Source organism: Dryobates pubescens, chromosome 21 (genome assembly GCF_014839835.1).
Source record: "Dryobates pubescens isolate bDryPub1 chromosome 21, bDryPub1.pri, whole genome shotgun sequence".
Taxonomy (NCBI): Eukaryota; Metazoa; Chordata; class Aves; order Piciformes; family Picidae; genus Dryobates; species Dryobates pubescens.
The window spans coordinates 1435886-1456862 of NC_071632.1; the positions used below are offsets into that span (position 1 = coordinate 1435886).

The 20977-nt window shown below is 56.5% G+C and overlaps 1 protein-coding gene across 1 annotated transcript in view; it reads left to right on the top strand.

The window, feature by feature from the left end:
• Positions 1–3146: 3146 nt before the first annotated feature.
• MINDY3 (MINDY lysine 48 deubiquitinase 3) overlaps positions 3147–20977 on the top strand; it is a 54741-nt gene continuing 36910 nt past the window's right edge. The window contains exons 1-4 of the mRNA XM_054171266.1: positions 3147–3340; positions 17321–17400; positions 18778–18835; positions 20240–20413. Of these exons, the coding sequence (XP_054027241.1) occupies positions 3244–3340; positions 17321–17400; positions 18778–18835; positions 20240–20413 (409 nt within the window). The 5' untranslated portion in view covers positions 3147–3243. The remainder of the gene's footprint in view (positions 3341–17320; positions 17401–18777; positions 18836–20239; positions 20414–20977) is intronic.

Genomic DNA, 20977 nt, shown 5'->3' on the forward strand with positions numbered 1-20977 from the left:
GACAATTAGCAAACAGCACAAGATGCCCCTTGGTCAAAGACCAGGGGAAGCTCCTAGCTCTGACCCCCTTACTCCCCTGTACAAAAGAAGGGACAAGAGAAAGGAGCAGAGGAATGTTAGAACTTAGAATTTAGAGTTCACCAGCTTGGAAAAGACCTCAGAGCACATCCAGTCCAACCTCTCACCCAGCACCATCTGATCAATTCAACCATGGCACCAAGTGCCTCAGCCAGGCTCTTCCTAAACACCTCCAGGGATGGGGACTCCACCACCTCCCTGGGCAGCACATCCCAATGGCCAGTCTGTTTCTGAGAAGAATTTCTTCCTAACATCCAGCCTAAACCTCCCCTGGCACAGCCAGAGACTGTGTCCTCTTGTTCTGGTGCTGGCTGCCTGGGAGACCAACCCCCACCTGGCTACAACCTCCCTTCAGGGAGTTGTAGAGAGCAATGAGGTCTCCCCTGAGCCTCCTCTTCTCCAGGCTAAGCAACCCCAGCTCCCTCAGCCTCTCCTCACAGGGCTGTGCTCAAGGCCTCTCCCCAGCCTTGTTGCCCTTCTCTGGACACCTTCAAGTCTCTCAATGTCCTTCTGAAACTGAGGAGCCCAGAACTGGACACAGGACTCAAGGTGTGGCCTCAGCAGTGCTGAGCACAGGGCAGAATGACCTCCCTGCTCCTGCTGGCCACACTCTTCCTGATGCAGGCCAGGATGCCCTTGGCCTTCTTGGCCACCTGGGCACACTGCTGTCTCCTGTTCAGCTGCTGTCACCCAGTACCCCCAGGTCCCTCTCTGCCTGGCTGCTCTCAGCCTCTCTGCCCCCAGCCTGTAGCACTGCCTGGGGTTGCTGTGGCCAATGTGCAGAACCTGGCACTTGGATGTGTTCAGTCTCCTGCCCTTGGCCTCTGCCCATCTGTTAAGACCAAAAGAATGCAGCCAGGGTCAAGCAGAGGGCAGTTGGTCTCTCTCCCAGAGCAAGAATTGTTTTGGTACAAGCACTCTGAGTTCCTTCTCTCTCCAGTGGGATTGTTCAGACTTCTCTCCATTTTCCTTTTCACAGCCAACAGAGGCTGAGTTACATTTTACTACTTTTCTGCTCAAGCTCTAAAGGCATAGCCTACAAGTACCACACCTGGCCAGCAAGAGATGCTAACTACAGGATAATCTGTATTTCAGGGCACAATTGATTCAAAACACACAAAAGCTAACAAAAAGGTGGCTGCCACTATGGGATGGACAGAAGAGGACTTCATTGGTGTGCCTTTAATTGGCATTAAATTCCCTCCACTTGTTTGTTCCTTCTGCTAAAAACCAATGTGTCCATTACCAGTTCCAGTGATGCAAATCCAGAGCCCACTGCTGATCAACACTGCCTGGTCAGCAGTGATTCACAACATGCTTCATTGTGCAAGGATTTGACAAGTCCAACCTCACCATCTTCTGATTGGTTTCATACAATGGTCTGGGTAGGAAGGGACCTCCAAAGCTCATCCAGTCCAACCCCTCTGCACTCAGCAGGGACATCCTCCACTAGCTCAAGTTGTCAAGAGCCCTGTCCAGCCTCACCCTGCTGCAGACAGTGGGATGAGGACAGCCTCAGCAGGTCTGCAGATGGCACCAAGCTGAGTGGTGCAGCTGATATGCCAGAGGCAGGAGATGTCACCCAGAGGGACCTGGACAGGCTGGAGGTGAGCTGAGGTGAAGTTCATGAGGTACAACAAAGCCAAGTGCAAGGTCCTGCCCCTGGGTGGGGACAATCCTCCTTATCAGTGCAGGCTGGGGGTGATGAGATTGAGAGCAGCCCTGCAGAGAAGGCCTTGGGGGTGCTGGTGGGGGAGAGGCTGGACAGGAGCCAACAGTGGGCACTGGCAGCACAGGAGGCCAAGGGCAGCCTGGGCTGCATCCAAAGCAGTGTGGCCAGAGCTGGAGAGAGAGGATCCTGCCCTCTGCTCTGCTCTGGGGAGACCTCACCTGCAGGGCTGTGTCCAGCTGTGGAGATCTCAACACAGGAAAGACATGGACCTGCTGGGGAGGGTCCAGAGGAGGCCACAAAGACAATCAGAGGGTTGGAGCACTGCTGCTATGGGGACAGGCTGGGAGAGCTGGAGCTGTTCAGCCTGAAGAGAAGGCTCCAGGGGGACCTAATAATCACCTTCCAGTACCTGACATCCATCCAACAAAGTAGTCCTACATAGTTGAAGAGCATCATATGGCTATCTTTAAATGACTGTATTCATACCATAGGATCCAAGAACTGTAAGGGCTGAAAGGACCTCTGGAGATCTGCTAAAGCAGGTTCACCTAACTCAGGCTGCCCAGGAGGGTTTGGAAACTCCAGAGAAGACTCCACAAACTCTCTGGGCTGCCTGGTCTGGTGCTCCATACTGGTAGTGTATAGGTGCTGCCAGGGAAGAGACACTTCTAAACCAGAAACGTTTCAGGCATACCTTCAAGCTCTGTATTTTACCTCCAGGTTAGGTTAGCACTTCCACAGGCCACTGCAGCAAATACATAAAGGAAGCTCTCGAGTATTTGTCTGATTACAGCCTTCTGAGCTCGCTTGATGTGTGCAGCACACATGCAAGCCCAGCAGTCCTTACACTACCTGCGGTGTCACACAGCGCCTCAGGCGCACAGCCTGCAAGGCCTCTCCCTCCTCACCAGCACCACTCCCTTCCCTCAGCTTCCAAAGAACTCTCCGAGGCGGTCCGTGCTCAGAACTCGAACCCAAGGCCCAGAGGCGCCAAGGGCAGCTGCCAGCTGAAGGTTGCGGCCTCTCCCGTGGGCGGAGGGACAAGGCGAGCTCCCGGCTGCGTTCACCGACAGGCCCAGCCAGCCAGCGGCCCGCCCAAGCCCGCACGCACCCGTGAGGCCGGCGGTGAGGCCGGCGGCGGTGCCCTGCGCGGCGCGCCCTCCTGCCCGGCTGCGGCCTCGGCCCCATCCGGCCTGCGGGAGCGCAGCACGGGAGCGCAGCACGGGAGCAGGCCGGGCGCGGCTGCCTTCCCGCCGGGCCCCGCCCGGCCGCCGCCCTGCTTCCGGCGCTGGCCGGGCCGCGGGGCCTGCTGGGAAAGCGGAAGCGGCGTCCCGGGCACGCGCAGCTCCCTGAGGCGCCCGCGAGGCCCCGCCCCCCGCGCGCGCTCCGCCCGGCCCCGCCCCTGCGCAGGGGCCGCGGCAGCCTGGGCCGCCGCCGCCTCCGCCGCCGGCAACGCCTCGCCCGCCCGGTGCCAGGGCCGCCGCCGCCCCGTCATGTCCGAGGCGGGCCAGGAGCTGGTCCACCTGGTGTGGGGCAAGAAGGCCGGGCCCCGCGGGCTGGCCGACACCATCTTCTGCCGTTGGGCGCAAGGTACCTGGCGTGCGCCGCTGCCCCGCTCCCCGCCCGGCCCTTCCCCAGCCCCCGTGCCTGCCCGGCCCTCTCCCTCGGGGGGTCTTTCCTCGGCCCGCCCCGCCGCCCTGGGCCCACCTGCCCGGACACACCCACAGCGCCTGCCGCCTGCCCCCGGGGCTGCGCGTCGCCGTCGGCCGGTGTCGGTGCGGCTGGCGGCGGCGGCGATCGTTGGCGTTGCCGTGCCGCCGGCGGCTCGGCGTGTGGCCCGCGGGCGAAGTGATGCAGCAGTTTCACCTGCCCGGCAGTGGTCTCTGCAGCGTGGTCGTCTCTAGCCGCAGAGAGCAGAGGAGCTGGTGTGAGGAGCAGGGGAGGAAACGTGTGGCTGGCACCGGGCAGCCTGTGCCCTGCTGCTGCCCGGCCGGCGGCGGGCTCAGCGCGGCAGGCTCAGCCCGGCCGGCGGCAGGCTCAGCGCGGCAGGCTCAGCCCGGCCGGCGGCAGGCTCAGCGCGGCCGGCGCTAGGCTCAGCCCGGCCGGCGCTAGGCTCAGCCCGGCCGGCGGCAGGCTCAGCCCGGCCGGCTCAGCGCGGCAGGCTCAGCCCGGCCGGCGCTAGGCTCAGCCCGGCCGGCGCTAGGCTCAGCCCGGCCGGCGCTAGGCTCAGCCCGGCCGGCGGCAGGCTCAGCCCGGCCGGCGCTAGGCTCAGCCCGGCCGGCGCTAGGCTCAGCCCGGCCGGCGGCAGGCTCAGCCCGGCCGGCGCTAGGCTCAGCCCGGCCGGCGCTAGGCTCAGCCCGGCCGGCGCTAGGCTCAGCCCGGCCGGCGCTAGGCTCAGCCCGGCCGGCGCTAGGCTCAGCCCGGCCGGCGCTAGGCTCAGCGCGGCCGGCGGCAGGCTCAGCGCGGCCGGCGGCAGGCTCAGCCCGCCTTTCGCGTTGGTCTGCTTGTGGGGGTTCTCCTGCGGCCAGGGTGGGGGTGGTGCGGACCTGGCAAATGCGGGGCAGGGCTCGGGGCGGCTGTGTGGCCGCAGGAGTGCGGGTGTGCTGCCCTGAGCGCCTGGCGAGAGCTGAGGCCACAACAACCACCTTGGGGTGCTCCTGAGGTATGTTTCCCATATTTACATTATGTAACCGAGATGTAGTTTCTTCCTGGTGGAGACTTTTCTGGCATCCTGTCAGCACTGCAGTTGCAAGGTGTAGTACAGAAATAAACAAGCTGTGCAAGAGATCAGTTTGTGTATCTCTCCTGGTGGAAGGGAGTGAAGAATAACCTTCTCTGTAACTTACTGTCACACAGGGCCAGGCTGGAAGGGACCCCCAGGCTCAGCTGCTCCAAGCTGTCCAGGTGATGCTGCAGTTGCAGTGAGCTGGCCCAGCAGCCTGGCAGGCTGAGTCTTACACTGGCCAGTGCAGGGGACTGCTCTGCTGCCTGGGGAGGTGATTCCAGTCTCTGACTGTGCTCCTGGGGAACCATTTCCCCCTGCAGTCCAAAGGGAACCTCCCCAGCAGTACCTTGTCCCCATCAGCCCTTGTCTGCTCCATGGCACTCCTTGGACCAAGGGAGTCTCCACGCTCCTGGCAGCCACCCTTTATGTCCTGTATCCATGGCAATAAGGTCTGCCCTCAGCCTGCTCTTCTGAAGGCTGAGCAAGCCCAGCCCTCAGCCTTTCCTCCCAGGGCAGGGCTGCCAGGCCTCTGAGCATTCTCCTGGCTTTTTCTGGACACTCTCCAGCCTGTGTCCTTTTGCTGTGGGCTTTGAAGAGTTCTACTAAAGGTTCTGAAGACCACAGTCTAAACACCTCTAATCCCTGGAGAAAGATGATCAGTGAGAGTGGAATTTATGCACTTAAAAAAATAGTCAATGCCCTCAAGTCTCAGGGTAAAGTTGTCCCTTGCTCTCTGGGCTTTTCAGCATGAGTTGTGTAGTTTCAGTAGATCCATGTGTGGTACTGAAAGCCAAAGGCATCCTGGCCTGGGGCAGAAGCAGGGTGGGCAGCAGGGCCAGGGAGGGGATCATCCCCCTGTGCTCAGCACTGGGGAGGCCACCCCTGGAGGGCTGTGTCCAGCTCTGGGCCCTCCCTGCAGGAAGGACACTGAGGGGCTGGAGCCTGTGCAGAGCAGGGCAGGCAGGCTGGAGAAGGGCCTGGAGCCCCTGGGCTAGAGGAGGGGCTGAGGGAGCTGGGGGTGTTGAGGCTGGAGAAGAGGAGGCTGAGGGAGACCTCCTTGCTCTCTGCAGCTCCCTGCAGGGAGGTTGCAGTGAGGAGGGGACAGCCTCTGCTCCTTGGTGGCAAGGGCCAGGAGCAGAGGCAATGGTTGCAAGCTGCCCCAGGGGAGGTTCAGGCTGGCTGCTAGGAAATCTTTCTTGCCAGGAAGGGTTCTGAGGCCTTGGAATGTTGTGCCCAGGGCAGTGCTGGAGTCCCCATCCCTGGAGGTGTTGAAGCAGTGTGTGGAGCTGGTGCTTAGGGCCATGGTTTGGTGCTGAGCCTGCAGTGCTGGGTGGGGGTTGGACTGGCTGAGCCTGGAGGTCTCTTCCAGTCTGATGTGCTCTGTGGTGTGGGAGCTGCACAGCTTCTCACCTCTCCCAGGACATAAGGTGCATTGCCAGAGTGCCCTCTCTGTTTCTTCCCCCTGGGTTAATCTGTGTTCAGGTAATTCAGTGAGAAATACTTGGAGGGAAAACTGCCAAGCTGCCTCTGAGCTCAGGAATTGAGGCAGGCTTGGCAAAGCCCTTCCCCGAGCACATCACTTCATCTTACTGAAGCACAGTGGCTGGCTACAATGTGCCTGTGAGGTTTGGTGCAGTGCTGCTGTGTGCACAGTCACAGAAAGCAGCTGGGGTTAAAAAGTTAAATGACTTCTTCAAGAGGTAGTGTGAGACTGCCAGCACTGACCTTTCCCAGGTCGTTTGTCTGTGGGGTATTAGCAGTTGCAGGGTTTCCTGGGCTGCCTTGTCAAGCCCCACATCTGTGATCAGAGGGGGGACTACTGGGAAGGGCCTCTTGTGTGCTTGGAGGCTCCTGGCCAGGGGCTATTATTTCCCCTGTGTGTTTAGGGGAAGTCCTCTAAGTGTGCTGTGTAGCCAGGCTGTTCCCCTCTCCACAGCCTCCTCAGTCAGTTTTGTGCAGCACAGACTCCTGGCAATAAGCTACTGTGGTGTTTGGAGGTCCTGTGCTGGGAATCCAGAGTCAGGCTGATGTAGTGTGGGAGCAGCAGACCTCCCCCCAGCTTCCTGTGCTGCTGCAGAAGTTCTGCAGCTCTTGCCTGCTCTGAAGCAGGCTTCTCAGCACTTCTCTAGCAAGAAGGTTTTCAACACCCCAGTGGAGAAACCAAGCTTTGGTGTTTCCAGGGAATTGGAGGCTGAAAGGAGACCTTTGTTCCATAGCCCATCTGCAGACAGGATCCAAAAGCTCTTTGGAGGCTTGCAGAGCAGGGCCAGCACTGCTGCTGATTGCAGCTGCTTTCTGGTCCATTCCCAAACCCTTGGCAAGCTCAGACCCATAATTTACACTGGGGGAGAGACAGGCAGGGAGGGTGTTGGGCATTGGAAGACTGGAAGCAGGCAGTCTCCTGGTGAAGACAGCAGTGTTCCAGGAGTCCTCCTCATGCACCAAGCTCCTTACCCAGCATGGCTGCTTGCAACAACTGCAGTCTGCTCTGCAGGCAGCTCTCAGGGCCCAGCCTGCTCCCCTGGGGGTGCAGTGTGGAGTTGGGCACAGTGCTTAGGGCTGAGCCTGCTCCCCTGGGGGTGCAGTGTGGAGTTGGGCACAGTGCTGAGGGCCCAGCCTGCTCCCCTGGGGGTGCAGTGTGGAGTTGGGCACAGTGCTGAGGGCTGAGCCTGCTCCCCTGGGGGTGCAGTGTGGAGTTGGGCACAGTGCTGAGGGCCCAGCCTGCTCCCCTGGGGGTGCAGTGTGGGGTTGGGCACAGTGCTGAGGGCCCAGCCTGCTCCCCTGGGGGTGCAGTGTGGAGTTGGGCACAGTGCTGAGGGCCCAGCCTGCTCCCCTGGGGGTGCAGTGTGGGGTTGGGCACAGTGCTGAGGGCCCAGCCTGCTCCCCTGGGGGTGCAGTGTGGAGTTGGGCACAGTGCTGAGGGCCCAGCCTGCTCCCCTGGGGGTGCAGTGTGGGGTTGGGCACAGTGCTGAGGGCCCAGCCTGCTCCCCTGGGGGTGCAGTGTGGAGTTGGGCACAGTGCTGAGGGCCCAGCCTGCTCCCCTGGGGGTGCAGTGTGGAGCTGGGCACAGTGCTGAGGGCCCAGCCTGCTCCCCTGGGGGTGCAGTGTGGAGTTGGGCACAGTGCTGAGGGCCCAGCCTGCTCCCCTGGGGGTGCAGTGTGGAGTTGGGCACAGTGCTGAGGGCCCAGCCTGCTCCCCTGGGGGTGCAGTGTGGAGTTGGGCACAGTGCTGAGGGCCCAGCCTGCTCCCCTGGGGGTGCAGTGTGGAGTTGGGCACAGTGCTGAGGGCCCAGCCTGCTCCCCTGGGGGTGCAGTGTGGAGTTGGGCACAGTGCTGAGGGCCCAGCCTGCTCCCCTGGGGGTGCAGTGTGGAGTTGGGCACAGTGCTGAGGGCTGAGCCTGCTCCCCTGGGGGTGCAGTGAGGAGTTGGGCACAGTACTGAGGGCCCAGCCTGCTCCCCTGGGGGTGCAGTGTGGAGTTGGGCACAGTGCTGAGGGCTGAGCCTGCTCCCCTGGGGGTGCAGTGAGGAGTTGGGCACAGTGCTGAGGGCCCAGCCTGCTCCCCTGGGGGTGCAGTGTGGAGTTGGGCACAGTGCTGAGGGCCCAGCCTGCTCCCCTGGGGGTGCAGTGTGGGGTTGGGCACAGTGCTGAGGGCCCAGCCTGCTCCCCTGGGGGTGCAGTGTGGAGTTGGGCACAGTGCTGAGGGCTGAGCCTGCTCCCCTGGGGGTGCAGTGTGGAGTTGGGCACAGTGCTGAGGGCCCAGCCTGCTCCCCTGGGGGTGCAGTGTGGGGTTGGGCACAGTGCTGAGGGCCCAGCCTGCTCCCCTGGGGGTGCAGTGTGGGGTTGGGCACAGTGCTGAGGGCCCAGCCTGCTCCCCTGGGGGTGCAGTGTGGAGTTGGGCACAGTGCTGAGGGCCCAGCCTGCTCCCCTGGGGGTGCAGTGTGGAGTTGGGCACAGTGCTTAGGGCTGAGCCTGCTCCCCTGGGGGTGCAGTGTGGAGTTGGGCACAGTGCTGAGGGCCCAGCCTGCTCCCCTGGGGGTGCAGTGTGGAGTTGGGCACAGTGCTGAGGGCCCAGCCTGCTCCCCTGGGGGTGCAGTGTGGGGTTGGGCACAGTGCTGAGGGCCCAGCCTGCTCCCCTGGGGGTGCAGTGTGGGGTTGGGCACAGTGCTGAGGGCCCAGCCTGCTCCCCTGGGGGTGCAGTGTGGAGCTGGGCACAGTGCTGAGGGCCCAGCCTGCTCCCCTGGGGGTGCAGTGTGGAGCTGGGCACAGTGCTGAGGGCCCAGCCTGCTCCCCTGGGGGTGCAGTGTAGTTGAGGCTACACTTCAGTGTTTCCTGGCATAGATTTAGGATAGCTTCTTTAGGATAGTTCTTCCCAGAGAGAGTTGTTAGCCACTGGGATGTGCTGCCCAGGGAGGTGGTGGAGTCCCCATGCCTGGAGGTGCTCAAGAGGGGATTGGATGTGGCACTTGGTGCCATGGTTTAGCCATGAGGTCTGTGGTGACAGCTTGGACTCGATGATCCTCGAGGTCTCTTCCAACCTTGGTGAGACTGTGAGACTGATTGGCTTTTATTGCATCCTTGGTTGAGGGGGTAGATCTGTGGTATTGTTTTTCAGTCATTGTTAGACCATGGTCAAGGCAGGGCTGCTGGGAAAGAATATTTTTACCAGATAGATAGAATCTGCCAGGTTGGAAAAGACCTCAGAGATCATCAAGTCCAACCTAGTACCTCATCCCTCACACCTCCTGACAACTAAACCATGGCTCCAAGTGCCACATCCAATCCCCTCCTGAACACCTCCAGGGATGGGGACTCCACCACCTCCCTGGGCAGCACATCCCAATGGCTAACAACTCTCTCTGGGGAGAACTTTCTCCTCACCTCCAGCATAAACCTCCCCTGGCACAGCTTGAGACTGTGTCCTCTTGTGCTGCTGCTGGGTGCCTGGGAGAAGAGACCAACCCCCACCTGGCTACAACCTCCCTGCAGGGAGTTGGAGAGAGCAAGGAGGTCTCCCCTGAGCCTCCTCTTCTCCAGGATAAGCAACCCCAGCTCCCTCAGCCTCTCCTCACAGGGCTGTGCTCCAGACCCCTCCCCAGCCTTGTTGCCCTTCTCTGGACACCTTCCAGCAGCTCAACATCTTTCCTGAACTGAGGAGCCCAGAACTGGGCACAGCAGTGCCCAGTGCAGCAGTACAGGCTGGGGGGCATTCAGAGGAGTGTGTCCAGCAGAGCCAGGGAGGTTCTCCTCCCCCTCTGCTCTGCCCTGCTGAGACCTCACCTGCAATATTGCATCCAGCTCTGGGCTCCCCAGCTCAGGAGGGACAGGGATCTGCTGCAGAGAGTCCAAGGGAGGGCTGCAAGGATGCTGCAGGGACTGCAGCACTGCCTGGGGAGGAGAGGCTGAGAGCCCTGGGGCTGTTCAGTCTGGAGAGGAGAAGGCTGAGAGGGATCTGATCAATGTCTATCAATAGCTGAGGGCTGGGGGTCAGGAAGGAAGGGACAGGGACAGCCTCTGCTCACTGTGCCCTGGGATAGGACAAGGGGCAGTGGATGGAAACTGCAGCACAGGAGGTTCCACCTCAACATGAGGAAGAACTTCTTGACTGTGAGGGTCCCAGAGGCCTGGAGCAGGCTGCCCAGAGAGGCTGTGGAGTCTCCTTCTCTGGAGCCTTTGCAGCCCTGTCTGGATGTGTTCCTGTGTGCCCTGTGCTGGATTCTATGGTCCTGCTCTGGCAGGGGGTTGGACTGGAAGCTCTCCAGAGGTCCCTTCCAACCCCTAACACCCTGTGGGCCTGTGATACAAAGGTCCTAAGAGGCTGACATGGAAGGCTTTCAGCAGGGTGCAGATGCAGAAGCTTCAGTCAGCATTCAGGAGTTTCAGAGAGCAGGTTTGGTTGGATTGTTGTCACAGAGGTGTGACACAAGGCAGGGACATTGTGATCTTGCCCTGTTTCCTTGTTGCCCAATTCAGTGGCAGCTACCAGGTAAGTTGGATGCTTTCCTCCAACCCTCCCAGGACTTCTTGGCTCCTTCCCCACAACATGTTAGGAGGAGTTTTGTTGTAAATGCTGCTGTCTTTTGGGGGTGGGGGGAAAGGTTTTCTTTGGTGGTTTTGTCCTCCTCCCAGAAAAAGGCAAAACCTAGACTTGGGATCTGCAGTGCCATCCCCACAGTGTGTTTGTTCTTCCAGACCCAGCTCTGGAGAAAGGATGGAGCATTAAGCCCTTGTGCTTGGGTGACAATGGATTAGCCTGCTGTTGCTGTTGGGCAGAGTTGGGTCACAGGCTCACAGGATGCCAGGGGTTGGAAGGGATCTCTGGAGAGCTTCAGGGAGTTGGAGAGAGCAAGAAGGTCTCCCCTGAGCCTCCTCTTCTCCAGGCTAAGCAACCCCAGCTCCCTCAGCCTCTCCTCACAGGGCTGTGCTCCAGACCCCTCCCCAGCTTTGTTGCCCTTCCCTGGACACCTTCCAGCAGCTTTCCTGAACTGAGGGGCCCAGAACTGGCCCCAGGACTGAAGGTGAATGCCAAGGCAGATGGATGGCAGTGACACTGCTTGGTGCTGCCTGGAGGCAGGTGGTGAGCACTGTGAGGGAAAGGCAAGCAGATTAATAACCCCAAACATACTCTTCTGGCTGTCTTACTTCTGCTTTGCTCCTGAACTGTTGCCAGTGTGGCTGGGCAGGAGTTACAGTAGAATCAGAGAGTCACAGAATGCTCCAGGATCACTGAGTCATACCATTGACCTGACACCACTGTGGCCACTAAACCATGTCCTGAAGTGCCATGGCCACACACTTCAGCACTTCCAGGCATGGGGACTCCACCACCTCCCTGGGCAGCCTCTGCCAATCCCTGACCACACTTTCCATAGAGAATTTTTTCCTCATCTCCAACCTGACCTTCTCCTGGCACAATTTCAGGCCATTGCCTCTTGTTCTGTCACCCTGATACTGGGGAGAAGAGGCCAAGCCCCTCCTCACTACAGCCTCTTTTTAGGGTATAATGTGTCTGCATCAGCGGTGCCAGCCTTAGCTGGTAGCTTAAAGGGTGGCCAGGCCATTCCTCCCAGTCCAGGAGGAGCATGGAGCTGCTGAGTGTCTGCAGATTGCCTGACAAAGCAAGGTGAGGAGGTGCACTTGCAGGCTGAGGCAGACCTCAGTTTAGGAAGGACATTGAGACTCTTGAAGGTGTCCAGAGAAGGGCAATGAGGCTGGGGAGAGGCCTTGAGCACAGCCCTGTGAGGAGAGGCTGAGGGAGCTGGGGTTGCTTAGCCTGGAGAAGAGGAGGCTCAGGGGAGACCTTCTTGCTCTCTCCAACTCCCTGAAGGGAGGTTGTAGCCAGAAAGGGGTTGATCTCTTCTCCCAGGCAGCCAGCACCAGAACAAGAGGACACAGTCTCAAGCTGTGCCAGGGGAGGTTTAGGCTGGAGGTGAGGAGAAAGTTCTTCACTGAGCGAGTCGTTCGTCACTGGGATGTGCTGCCCAGGGAGGTGGTGGAGTCCCCATCCCTGGAGGTGTTCAAGAGGGGATTGGATGTGGCACTTGGAGCCATGGTCTAGTCATGAGGTCTGTGGTGACAGCTTGGACTTGATGATCCTCGAGGTCTCTTCCAACCTTGGTGAGACTGTGAGACTGTGACCCCAGCCAGACCTCAGCCCTCTGGTTTCTGAAATGCTACTGAGTCTGACTTCAGATTTTGGAGAGGTTTCAACAAAGACAGACCTGAATCCCAGCTGTGTGCTGAAGAGCTTTTAGACCCTGGGTGTTCATTAAGCAGCATTTAGGCAAGCAGCAATGAGGTGTTCCCTTGGCTGTCACACCTGGGGCTTGCCTGTGCTTGTGTGCTGTCAGAGAGCCAGAGGGAATGGCCTCAGGTGGGGCCAGGGGAGGCTGAAGTTGGAGATTAGGGAACATTTCTTTTCCTGGAAGGGCTCTCAAGTCCTGGGAGAGGCTGATGGTTGAATCATCACCCCTGGAGATGTTTAAAAGCTGTGGAGATGTGGTGCTGATGGACATGGCTTAGCAGCAGATTCAGTAGTGTTAGATTGGTGGTTGGGCTCCATGATCTTGAAGGTGTTTCCCAAGCAAACCAGCTCTGTGGTTCTGTGAGCTGGCAGTCTGGCACTGCCTGTCTCAGGCTTTTCACTCTCTCTTGGTTCACACTCAGTCTCACAGTATCCCAGTCTCACAGTATCCCCAAGGTTGGAAGAGACCTCAAAGATCATCAAGTCCAAGCTGTCACCACAGACCTCATGACTAAACCATGGCACCAAGTGCCACATCCAATCCCCTCTTGAACACCTTCAGGGGTGGGGACTCCACCACCTCCCTGGGCAGCACATTCCCATGGCCAATCTATCTTTTTATGAAGAACTTCTTCCTCACCTCCAGCCTAAACCTCCCCTGGCACAGCTTGAGACTGTGTCCTCTTGTTCTGGTGCTGATTGCCTGGGAGAAGAGCCCAACCCCCACCTGGCTACAACCTCCCTTCAGGTAGTTGTAGACAGCAATGAGGTCTCCCCTGAGCCTCCTCTTCTGCAGGCTAAGCAACCCCAGCTCCCTCAGCCTCTCCTCACAGGGCTGTGCTCAAGGCCTCTCACTCAATTTTCTTTGCTTTCAGGAAGCTAAACCAGGGCAGGGTTAAGCTTTCTCTTAAAAGCCTGAAGGAGTGGAACATACTCAAGAGTTCTTAAGTGTGCTGTGATGGTACCACATCCAAGTATGTTGTCTTGCTGCAGTGGGTAAAGCACTAAAGCAGCTCTGAGAAGCCTCTTGGTGCGGTGTGCATGCAGGAACTCTTCAAAGCAGAGGAGGACTTACCCCTGAATGTGCTTTTTGTGCCTTCACAAACTAATGGAGCTGGTTGAAAGGGCTGGGGATGTTCTGCTGAGGCATGTTGGCAGGGGAGGGAGCTGACACCAGAGCAAGCCTGGCCTGAAGGAGGGGGGATTCATGGGGCTTCCTTGCTGCATGCTGTGATGCTGCATCTAAGGATGCAGCTCGGTGTGCATTTGGATTTGGATGGCAAAGACATCTTCATAAGGCACATTTGCATATCCAATTTAAGAGAAAGCCAAAAACCAAGCCTGGAGCCTTCTGTCAGAGACTTTGAAGGCAGTTTAAGAGCTGTGAGAGTACTGATCCCTCAAACAAAAATAACCACTTCATCTTGGCCCAAACCTCTCCTTTCTTGGAGGAAATGTGGGCTCCACAACGTGCTGCTCTCTCTGCAGCTCGGGCTGATGGCCCTGCCATGCAGCAGGGTGGCAGGCTGCAGGGTGGGGATGCATTGGTGCTGCCTGGGGTGGTGCAGCAGTGTGGCAGGCTGCAGGGTGGCAGGCTGCAGTGTGGCAGGCTGCAGGGTGGGGATGCATTGGTGCTGCCTGGGGTGGTGCAGCTGGCATGCAGCAGTGTGGCAGGCTGCAGGGTGGGGATGCATTTGTGCTGCCTGGGGTGGTGCAGCAGTGTGGCATGCAGCAATGTGGCAGGCTGCAGGGTGGGGATGCATTTGTGCTGCCTGGGGTGGTGCAGCTGGCATGCAGCAGTGTGGGAGGGTGCAGGGTGGGGATGCATTGGTGCTGCCTGGGGTGGTGCAGCTGCCATGCAGCAGGGTGGGAGGGTGCAGGGTGGGGATGCATTGGTGCTGCCTGGGGTGGTGCAGCAGTGTGGCATGCAGCAGTGTGGCAGGCTGCAGGGTGGGGATGCATTTGTGCTGCCTGGGGTGGTGCAGCTGCCATGCAGCAGGGTGGCAGGCTGCAGGGTGGGGATGCATTGGTGCTGCCTGGGGTGGTGCAGCAGTGTGGCATGCAGCAGTGTGGCAGGCTGCAGGGTGGGGATGCATTGGTGCTGCCTGGGGTGGTGCAGCAGTGTGGCATGCAGCAGTGTGGCAGGCTGCAGGGCGGGGATGCATTGGTGCTGCCTGGGGTGGTGCAGCTGCCATGCTGCAGGGTGGGAGGCTGCAGGGTGGGGATGCATTGTTGCTGCCTGGGGTGGTGCAGCAGTGTGGCAGGCTGCAGGGTGGCAGGCTGCAGGGTGGGGATGCATTGGTGCTGCCTGGGGTGGTGCAGCTGGCATGCAGCAGGGTGGGAGGCTGCAGGGTGGGGATGCATTGGTGCTGCCTGGGGTGGTGCAGCAGTGTGGCATGCAGCAATGTGGCAGGCTGCAGGGTGGGGATGCATTGGTGCTGCCTGGGGTGGTGCAGCAGTGTGGCAGGCTGCAGTGTGGCAGGCTGCAGGGTGGCAGGCTGCAGGGTGGGGATGCATTGGTGCTGCCTGGGGTGGTGCAGCAGTGTGGCAGGCTGCAGGGTGGCAGGCTGCAGGGTGGCAGGCTGCAGGGTGGCAGGCTGCATTTCCCCAGTTGAGATTCACAGCTGGGTTTGGGCTGGCTATGGTCAGGATGGCAGCGTTGGGGGGTGGGAGGTGGGCAGGGAGGAGCTGTGAGCCTGTGCATGTGTGTCCCTGTGAGCCCTGCCCCCACCTGCTGCCTGTGCTTGCTGGTTCCTTGCTGGCTGCACTCGGATGGTTTCTGAGTCCCCTGCTCCTCGAGCTGGAGTCCCCTCAGCACCTCCTCAGCAGCTACCAGAGTGGCCCTGGGTGGCACTTGCTCTGTGCTGCTGCTTGAGGTGATTGTCCATGGCTGTGCATCTGGCACAGAGCAGCAGGGAGTGGGCCTCTGGGGCTGCCCCTGGAGCAGGTTCTCCCTTGAGAAATGCAGGCTGGGAATAGCCCTGTCTGGAGGACAGGTGCAAGGGCAAGGTGGGACACAACCCTGGGCAGGGATTACACTGGTGTGTGCTCTGTCTGTCAGGGTGTGACTGTAAGGTAGTGCTGAAATACAGACAGGGGTTGGAAGGGACCCCTGGAGATCTTTTGAGTGCAACCCCCCTGCCAGAGCAGGAGCATGGAATCCAGCACAGGGCACACAGGAACACATCCAGCCAGGGCTGCAAAGGCTCCAGAGAAGATGGAGAGGGGAATTGTGTGGTCTTGCACCTCAGCAAAGACAGTGCCACTTCTCTGCAAGAACACCTTTGAGGGGCTTGCTTTGGGGGTTCCAAGTGAATGTCTGAGTTACTCAGCATAATGCAGTCTTAATAGGAGCATTGATAAGCCACCATGAGATGAGTGAGATTGTGAGGGGCATTGATAAGGCCACCATGAGATGAGTGAGATTGTGAGGGGCATTGATAAGGCCACCATGAGATGAGTGAGATTGTGAGGGGCATTGATAAGGCCACCAAGAGATGAGTGAGATTGTGAGGGGCATTGATAAGGCCACCAAGAGATGAGTGAGATTGTGAGGGGCATTGATAAGGCCACCATGAGATGAGTGAGATTGTGAGGGGCATTGATAAGGCCACCAAGAGATGAGTGAGATTGTGAGGGGCATTGATAAGGCCACCATGAGATGAGTGAGGTTGTGAGGGGCATTGATAAGGCCACCATGAGATGAGTGAGATTGTGAGGAGCATTGATAAGGCCACCATGAGATGAGTGAGATTGTGAGGGGCATTGATAAGGCCACCAAGAGATGAGTGAGATTGTGAGGGGCATTGATAAGGCCACCAAGAGATGAGTGAGATTGTGAGGGGCATTGATAAGGCCACCAAGAGATGAGTGAGATTGTGAGGGGCATTGATAAGGCCACCAAGAGATGAGTGAGATTGTGAGGGGCATTGATAAGACCACCATGAGATGAGTGAGATTGTGAGGGGCATTGATAAGGCCACCATGAGATGAGTGAGATTGTGAGGGGCATTGATAAGACCACCATGAGATGAGTGAGGTTGTGAGGAGCATTGATAAGGCCACCATGAGATGAGTGAGGTTGTGAGGGGCATTGATAAGGCCCCCATGAGATTGTGCCCACCATGGGGACTGGAAGTGTTCAGAGATGGTCCAGAGATTACTCTGTGTGTGTGTGACAAATTACTGTCACTTACAAATGAATTTGGTTAGTAAGACATAAGGCACAATAAAATCAAAGCTCTGGTGAGGTGTTTGGTTAGTATTTGGGGCAGCCTTAGGAGAGGCATGGAGCTGTTAGAGCAGGTCTCGAAGAAGCTGCACAAAAGGCCTGAGGGCTGGAGCTCCTCTGCTCTGAGGCTGGGCTGAGAGGCTTGGGGGTGTTCAGCCTGGGGAAGAGAAGGCTGCAGGGAGACCTTCTTGTGGCCTTTAAGTTCTTAAAGGGGCCAATAAGAACGCTGGGGGCAGACTTCTTAGCAGGGCTTGTTGTGACAGGACAAGGGTGATGGGTTCAAACTCAAAGAGGGAGATTCAGATAGATAGAAGAGAGAAGTCTTTTACTCTGAGGGTGGGGAGACCCTGGCCCAGGGATGCCCCATCCCTGGAACCGATTCCAAGCAGGGTTGGATGGGGCTCTGAGCAGCCCTCTCCAGCTGAAGCTGTCCCTGTGCCCTGCAGGAAGGTTGGGCTAGCTGGCCTTTAAAGGCCCCTTCCAACACAAACCATTCTCTGATTCTAATGACAAATAAGTCATCATGCAACCAAAGCTCTGGTTTAAGTAGGCAGTCAGTGCTCCAGTGACAGTGTTACTGTTAGAAATCCTTTTGGTTCACACCCCTAGCTGCTGGCTTTTTGGGGGCAGGATTTCATTGCTGAGGTTAAAGCAATTCATTGCTGTGGGGTTTTGCCTCTATGCACAGCTGCTTGGGGTTTTTCCTTCAGATTCTTTAACCACATGCTGTTGCAGTGTCAGGGGGTGGGGGAAAAAAGAGATCTGGGTAGCATCTCTAATGTGTAAAGATGAGTAAAGGAAGTGTTATGTCACAGGAGCATGCAGACACCTGCTTGTTCACCTGCTCCACTAAATACCATTTGCATTTGGCAGGCTTTGTCTTCAGTGAATCTGAATCCACTGCCCTGGAACAATTTGAAGGTGGCCCTTGTGCAGTGATTGCCCCTGTGCAGGTAAGGTGCATTGATTAGAGCAATGGTTTGGTAAGCCCCAAATTTGGTGGGTGGTTTTTCCTTCCTCTCTCTGGGTGGAACTAAAATGAATGCAGATGAGCTGTGGTTTAATTTCTTAATTATAGTGTGGAGGAGACAAAAAAACCCTTGCTAAAAAGGCAGAGCTGGGCTGGTTCTGAGCCATGAATTTGCAAAGTGGATTGGGATGAGGGAGTGCTAAAATCAGTATTTTAAGCATGCAAATTAGTGGTATTTTGATTTCTTAACTATAGAGTGCAGGAGACAAAGAAATTGGTAGTAAGAGGACTGGGGGGGAATGGATCCAAGCTAGAGGAGGTTCAGATTGCATGTCAGGAAGAAGTTGTTCCCCAGGAGGGTGGTGAGAGCCTGGCACAGGTTGCCCAGGGAGGTGGTGGAAGCCTCCTGCCTGGAGGTGTTTGCAGCCAGGCTGGAGGTGGCTGTGAGCAACCTGCTGTGGTGTGAGGTGTCCCTGGCCATGGCAGGGGATTGGGACTGGCTGAGCCTTGAGCTCCCTTCCAGCCCTGATTCGGTGAGGTGTACAAAAGAGGTGTGACATGAGACCAGGGAGAGGTGTCAGGGAAGAACTGAAAGCTGAAGCAGCTATTTTTAAGGTGCTGCCAATACCAGCAGCAGCATCTGAGAGAGCAATTTAAAAGACTCCAGAGTTGTTGTTTGCTTTTCCCTTCCCTTAGAACACCTCTGGCTTTCAAATCCTATCCTCAGTGTTGCTGTATAGCCATCTCCAATGGCTGCGGAGATGCAGAGGTGTTTCACAGAGTCACAGGGGTTGGAAGGGACCTCAAAAGCTCAGCCAGTCCAAGCCAGAGCAGGATCACCCATACCAGCTCACACAGGAACACATCCAGGCAGGTTTTGAGTATCTCCAGAGAGGGAGGTATTTGATGTGCCCTGTGAGTTAGGAGTGGCAGTGGGTAGTTGGTGGGCTTAGTGGTGTTTAGGCTAGAAGCTGAAAAGCTTCTACAAGGATTTGTCCAAGGGACTGGAGTTGCTTTGCTCTGCCCTTAGTTATACTGCAAAGTACTTGTGCCTTCAGGAGCTCAGTCCTATGAGTCTGGAGAGGCTTCTGTGCATGAGTGCTCTGTGTCTGAAACACACTCTGTGTGCTCGAAGCATACTCGAGGTTCAAACTCCATCTTCCTCATGCAGGTGTGAGGCCACCTCCGGAGTTAGAATGGGAAAGATCAGGCAGCAGTGCAGGCTCAGGCTCCCTTACTGAATGCTGAGCAGCTTGAAACCCTTCTAATAACATGCAAAATGCTTTGGTCTAGAGCTTGTGAGCTGTGAGAGTTGCTGTTGCCTTGTGTTTTAATCCTCTCTTGTGCTTGGGTACCAAAGGCATTCCTTCTGAAGAGGCTTTTTACCAGCGAAAAGTCATCTTGGAGAGACTGTCCAGGTACTGAGACCACTCTCTTGCTTTGCTTTCTTTGTGCTTTTTCCATTTGAGTTATTTGTAGAGCATGTCCTAGTAGAAAGGATTTAGTACAGTTCATAGTTGCTCCCCAGCTGTGCTCCCCTGCCATTTCATGAGGCATGCAGTGTGTGTGCCATGTGCTCCTGTACTCCCATTGGTGAGGGCTGTGCTCCTCCTGGGGCTTCCTGTGTCTTGCAAGGAGGTGACTGGAATCTGCTCTTAGGAAAGGCAAATCACATTAAAACACAGCTTCAAAATCCTTTGGTCCAACATAGTCAAAAGGGCAATTAACATTATTAATTGGTAAAGTTAATAAAGCTCATTATTTAGATAACATTGGTGTAACATTGATAGAATAGAATAGAATGGAATAGAATAGGAATACAATAGAATAGAATAGACCAGGTTGGAAGAGACCTTCAAGATCATCAAGTCCAACCTATCATCCAACACCACCCAACCAACTAACCCATGGCACCAAGCACCCTATCAAGTCTCCTGAACACCTCCAGGGATGGTGACTCCACCACCTCCCTGGGCAGCCCATTCCAATGGGCAATCACTCTCTCTGTGTAGAACTTCCTCCTGTAACATGGTTAATTGGTGAAGCTAATAAGCTCCATCATTTAGGTAACACTAATGTAACATTGATTGGTAAAGGTAATCAGCTCCCTTATTTAGATAACAATGGAACATTGTTAATTGGTAAAGCTAATAAGCTCCCTTAGAAAACGTTACTCTAACATTATTAATTGGTGAAGATAATAAACCTCATTATTTAGATAACATTTGTGTAACATTATTAATTGGTAAAGGTAATAAACCCCATCAGATAACAACTTCAGTATCTTAAGGAAGATGCAAGAAAGCTGGGGAGGGACTTTCTAGGGTGTCAGGGAGGGATAGGACTGGGGGGGATGGAGCAAAAGTAGAAGTGGGGAGATTGAGATTGGCTGTGAGGAAGAAGTTCCCCATGAGGGTGGTGAGAGCCTGGCACAGGTTGCCCAGGGAGGTGGTGGAAGCCTCCTGCCTGGAGGTGTTTGCAGCCAGGCTGGAGGTGGCTGTGAGCAACCTGCTGTGGTGTGAGGTGTCCCTGGCCATGGCAGGGGGTCGGAGCTGGCTGAGCCTTGAGGTCCCTTCCAGCCCTGACAGTTCTGTGATTCTATGATTATTAATTGGTAAAGGTAATAAATTCCATTATTTAGCTAACATTAATGTAACATTAATTGGTAAAGGTAATAAACTCCACTCTAATGTTACCTAAATCTAAAGCTCATTACCTTTACCAATTAACAATGTTATATTAACGTATGGAAAATGTCCTGGTAGCTTCTCTAAGCTGGTGATGGGAAGCAGCTGAACTGATGTAGGTTTCTGGCCTTTCAGAGGAGGAGCAGAAGAACCTTCTGTGCCACACCTTATGTGACATTTTGGAGATGGCCTGCTCTGATAATTCTGAGTCCTACTCTCTGGCCACGTGGATGAGAGGCAAAACAAGTGAAGAGACTGCTGGCCTTGCTGACAGCCCTGCCGAGTCCAGTCGCCAGGAGGAGCAGCACTGTAAGCTGTACTTCTGTCATCAGTTGCCCAGCACCTGCTGAAGCATTGGGTTGGTTGTGAGGGGCCACTGCTTTTTGTTATTAGGCAGATGGGGGGGGGGTGTTTGCCTTGATTCCATCAGCAACAGAAGGAGTTCTGTTGGCTGTAGAGGCTCTGATCCTTTTGTGCTGTCACTGGAGTTCTAACATGCTGGAATGTGACCAATTTCCATGAGCTTTTTTTATTTCATTTTGTAATTTATTGGAACTGGATATGCCTTTAATTTGGACAAACATCTGCTTCTTAACACTGGAGGAATGCTCTACCTTCCCACTTGCTGCTTTATTTCATGAGAGCTTTTGTAGGAAACTCTGCAAAGCTTTGTCTGTTCTACCACGTTCTGGAGAAGGAGGATTTTTCTCTTTGCTTCTGTGCAGTAGCAAAAGAGCTTAATCCAATCACCTGCTGGGAGATGAAGAGAATGTGTTTAGCACCTTTGGTTTCCTGCTTCCTGCAAAAGTCTTGATTCCTGCTGTAGTTACTGACCTCAAGGGTCTGATGAACATCACCTGGTGCACTGAGATG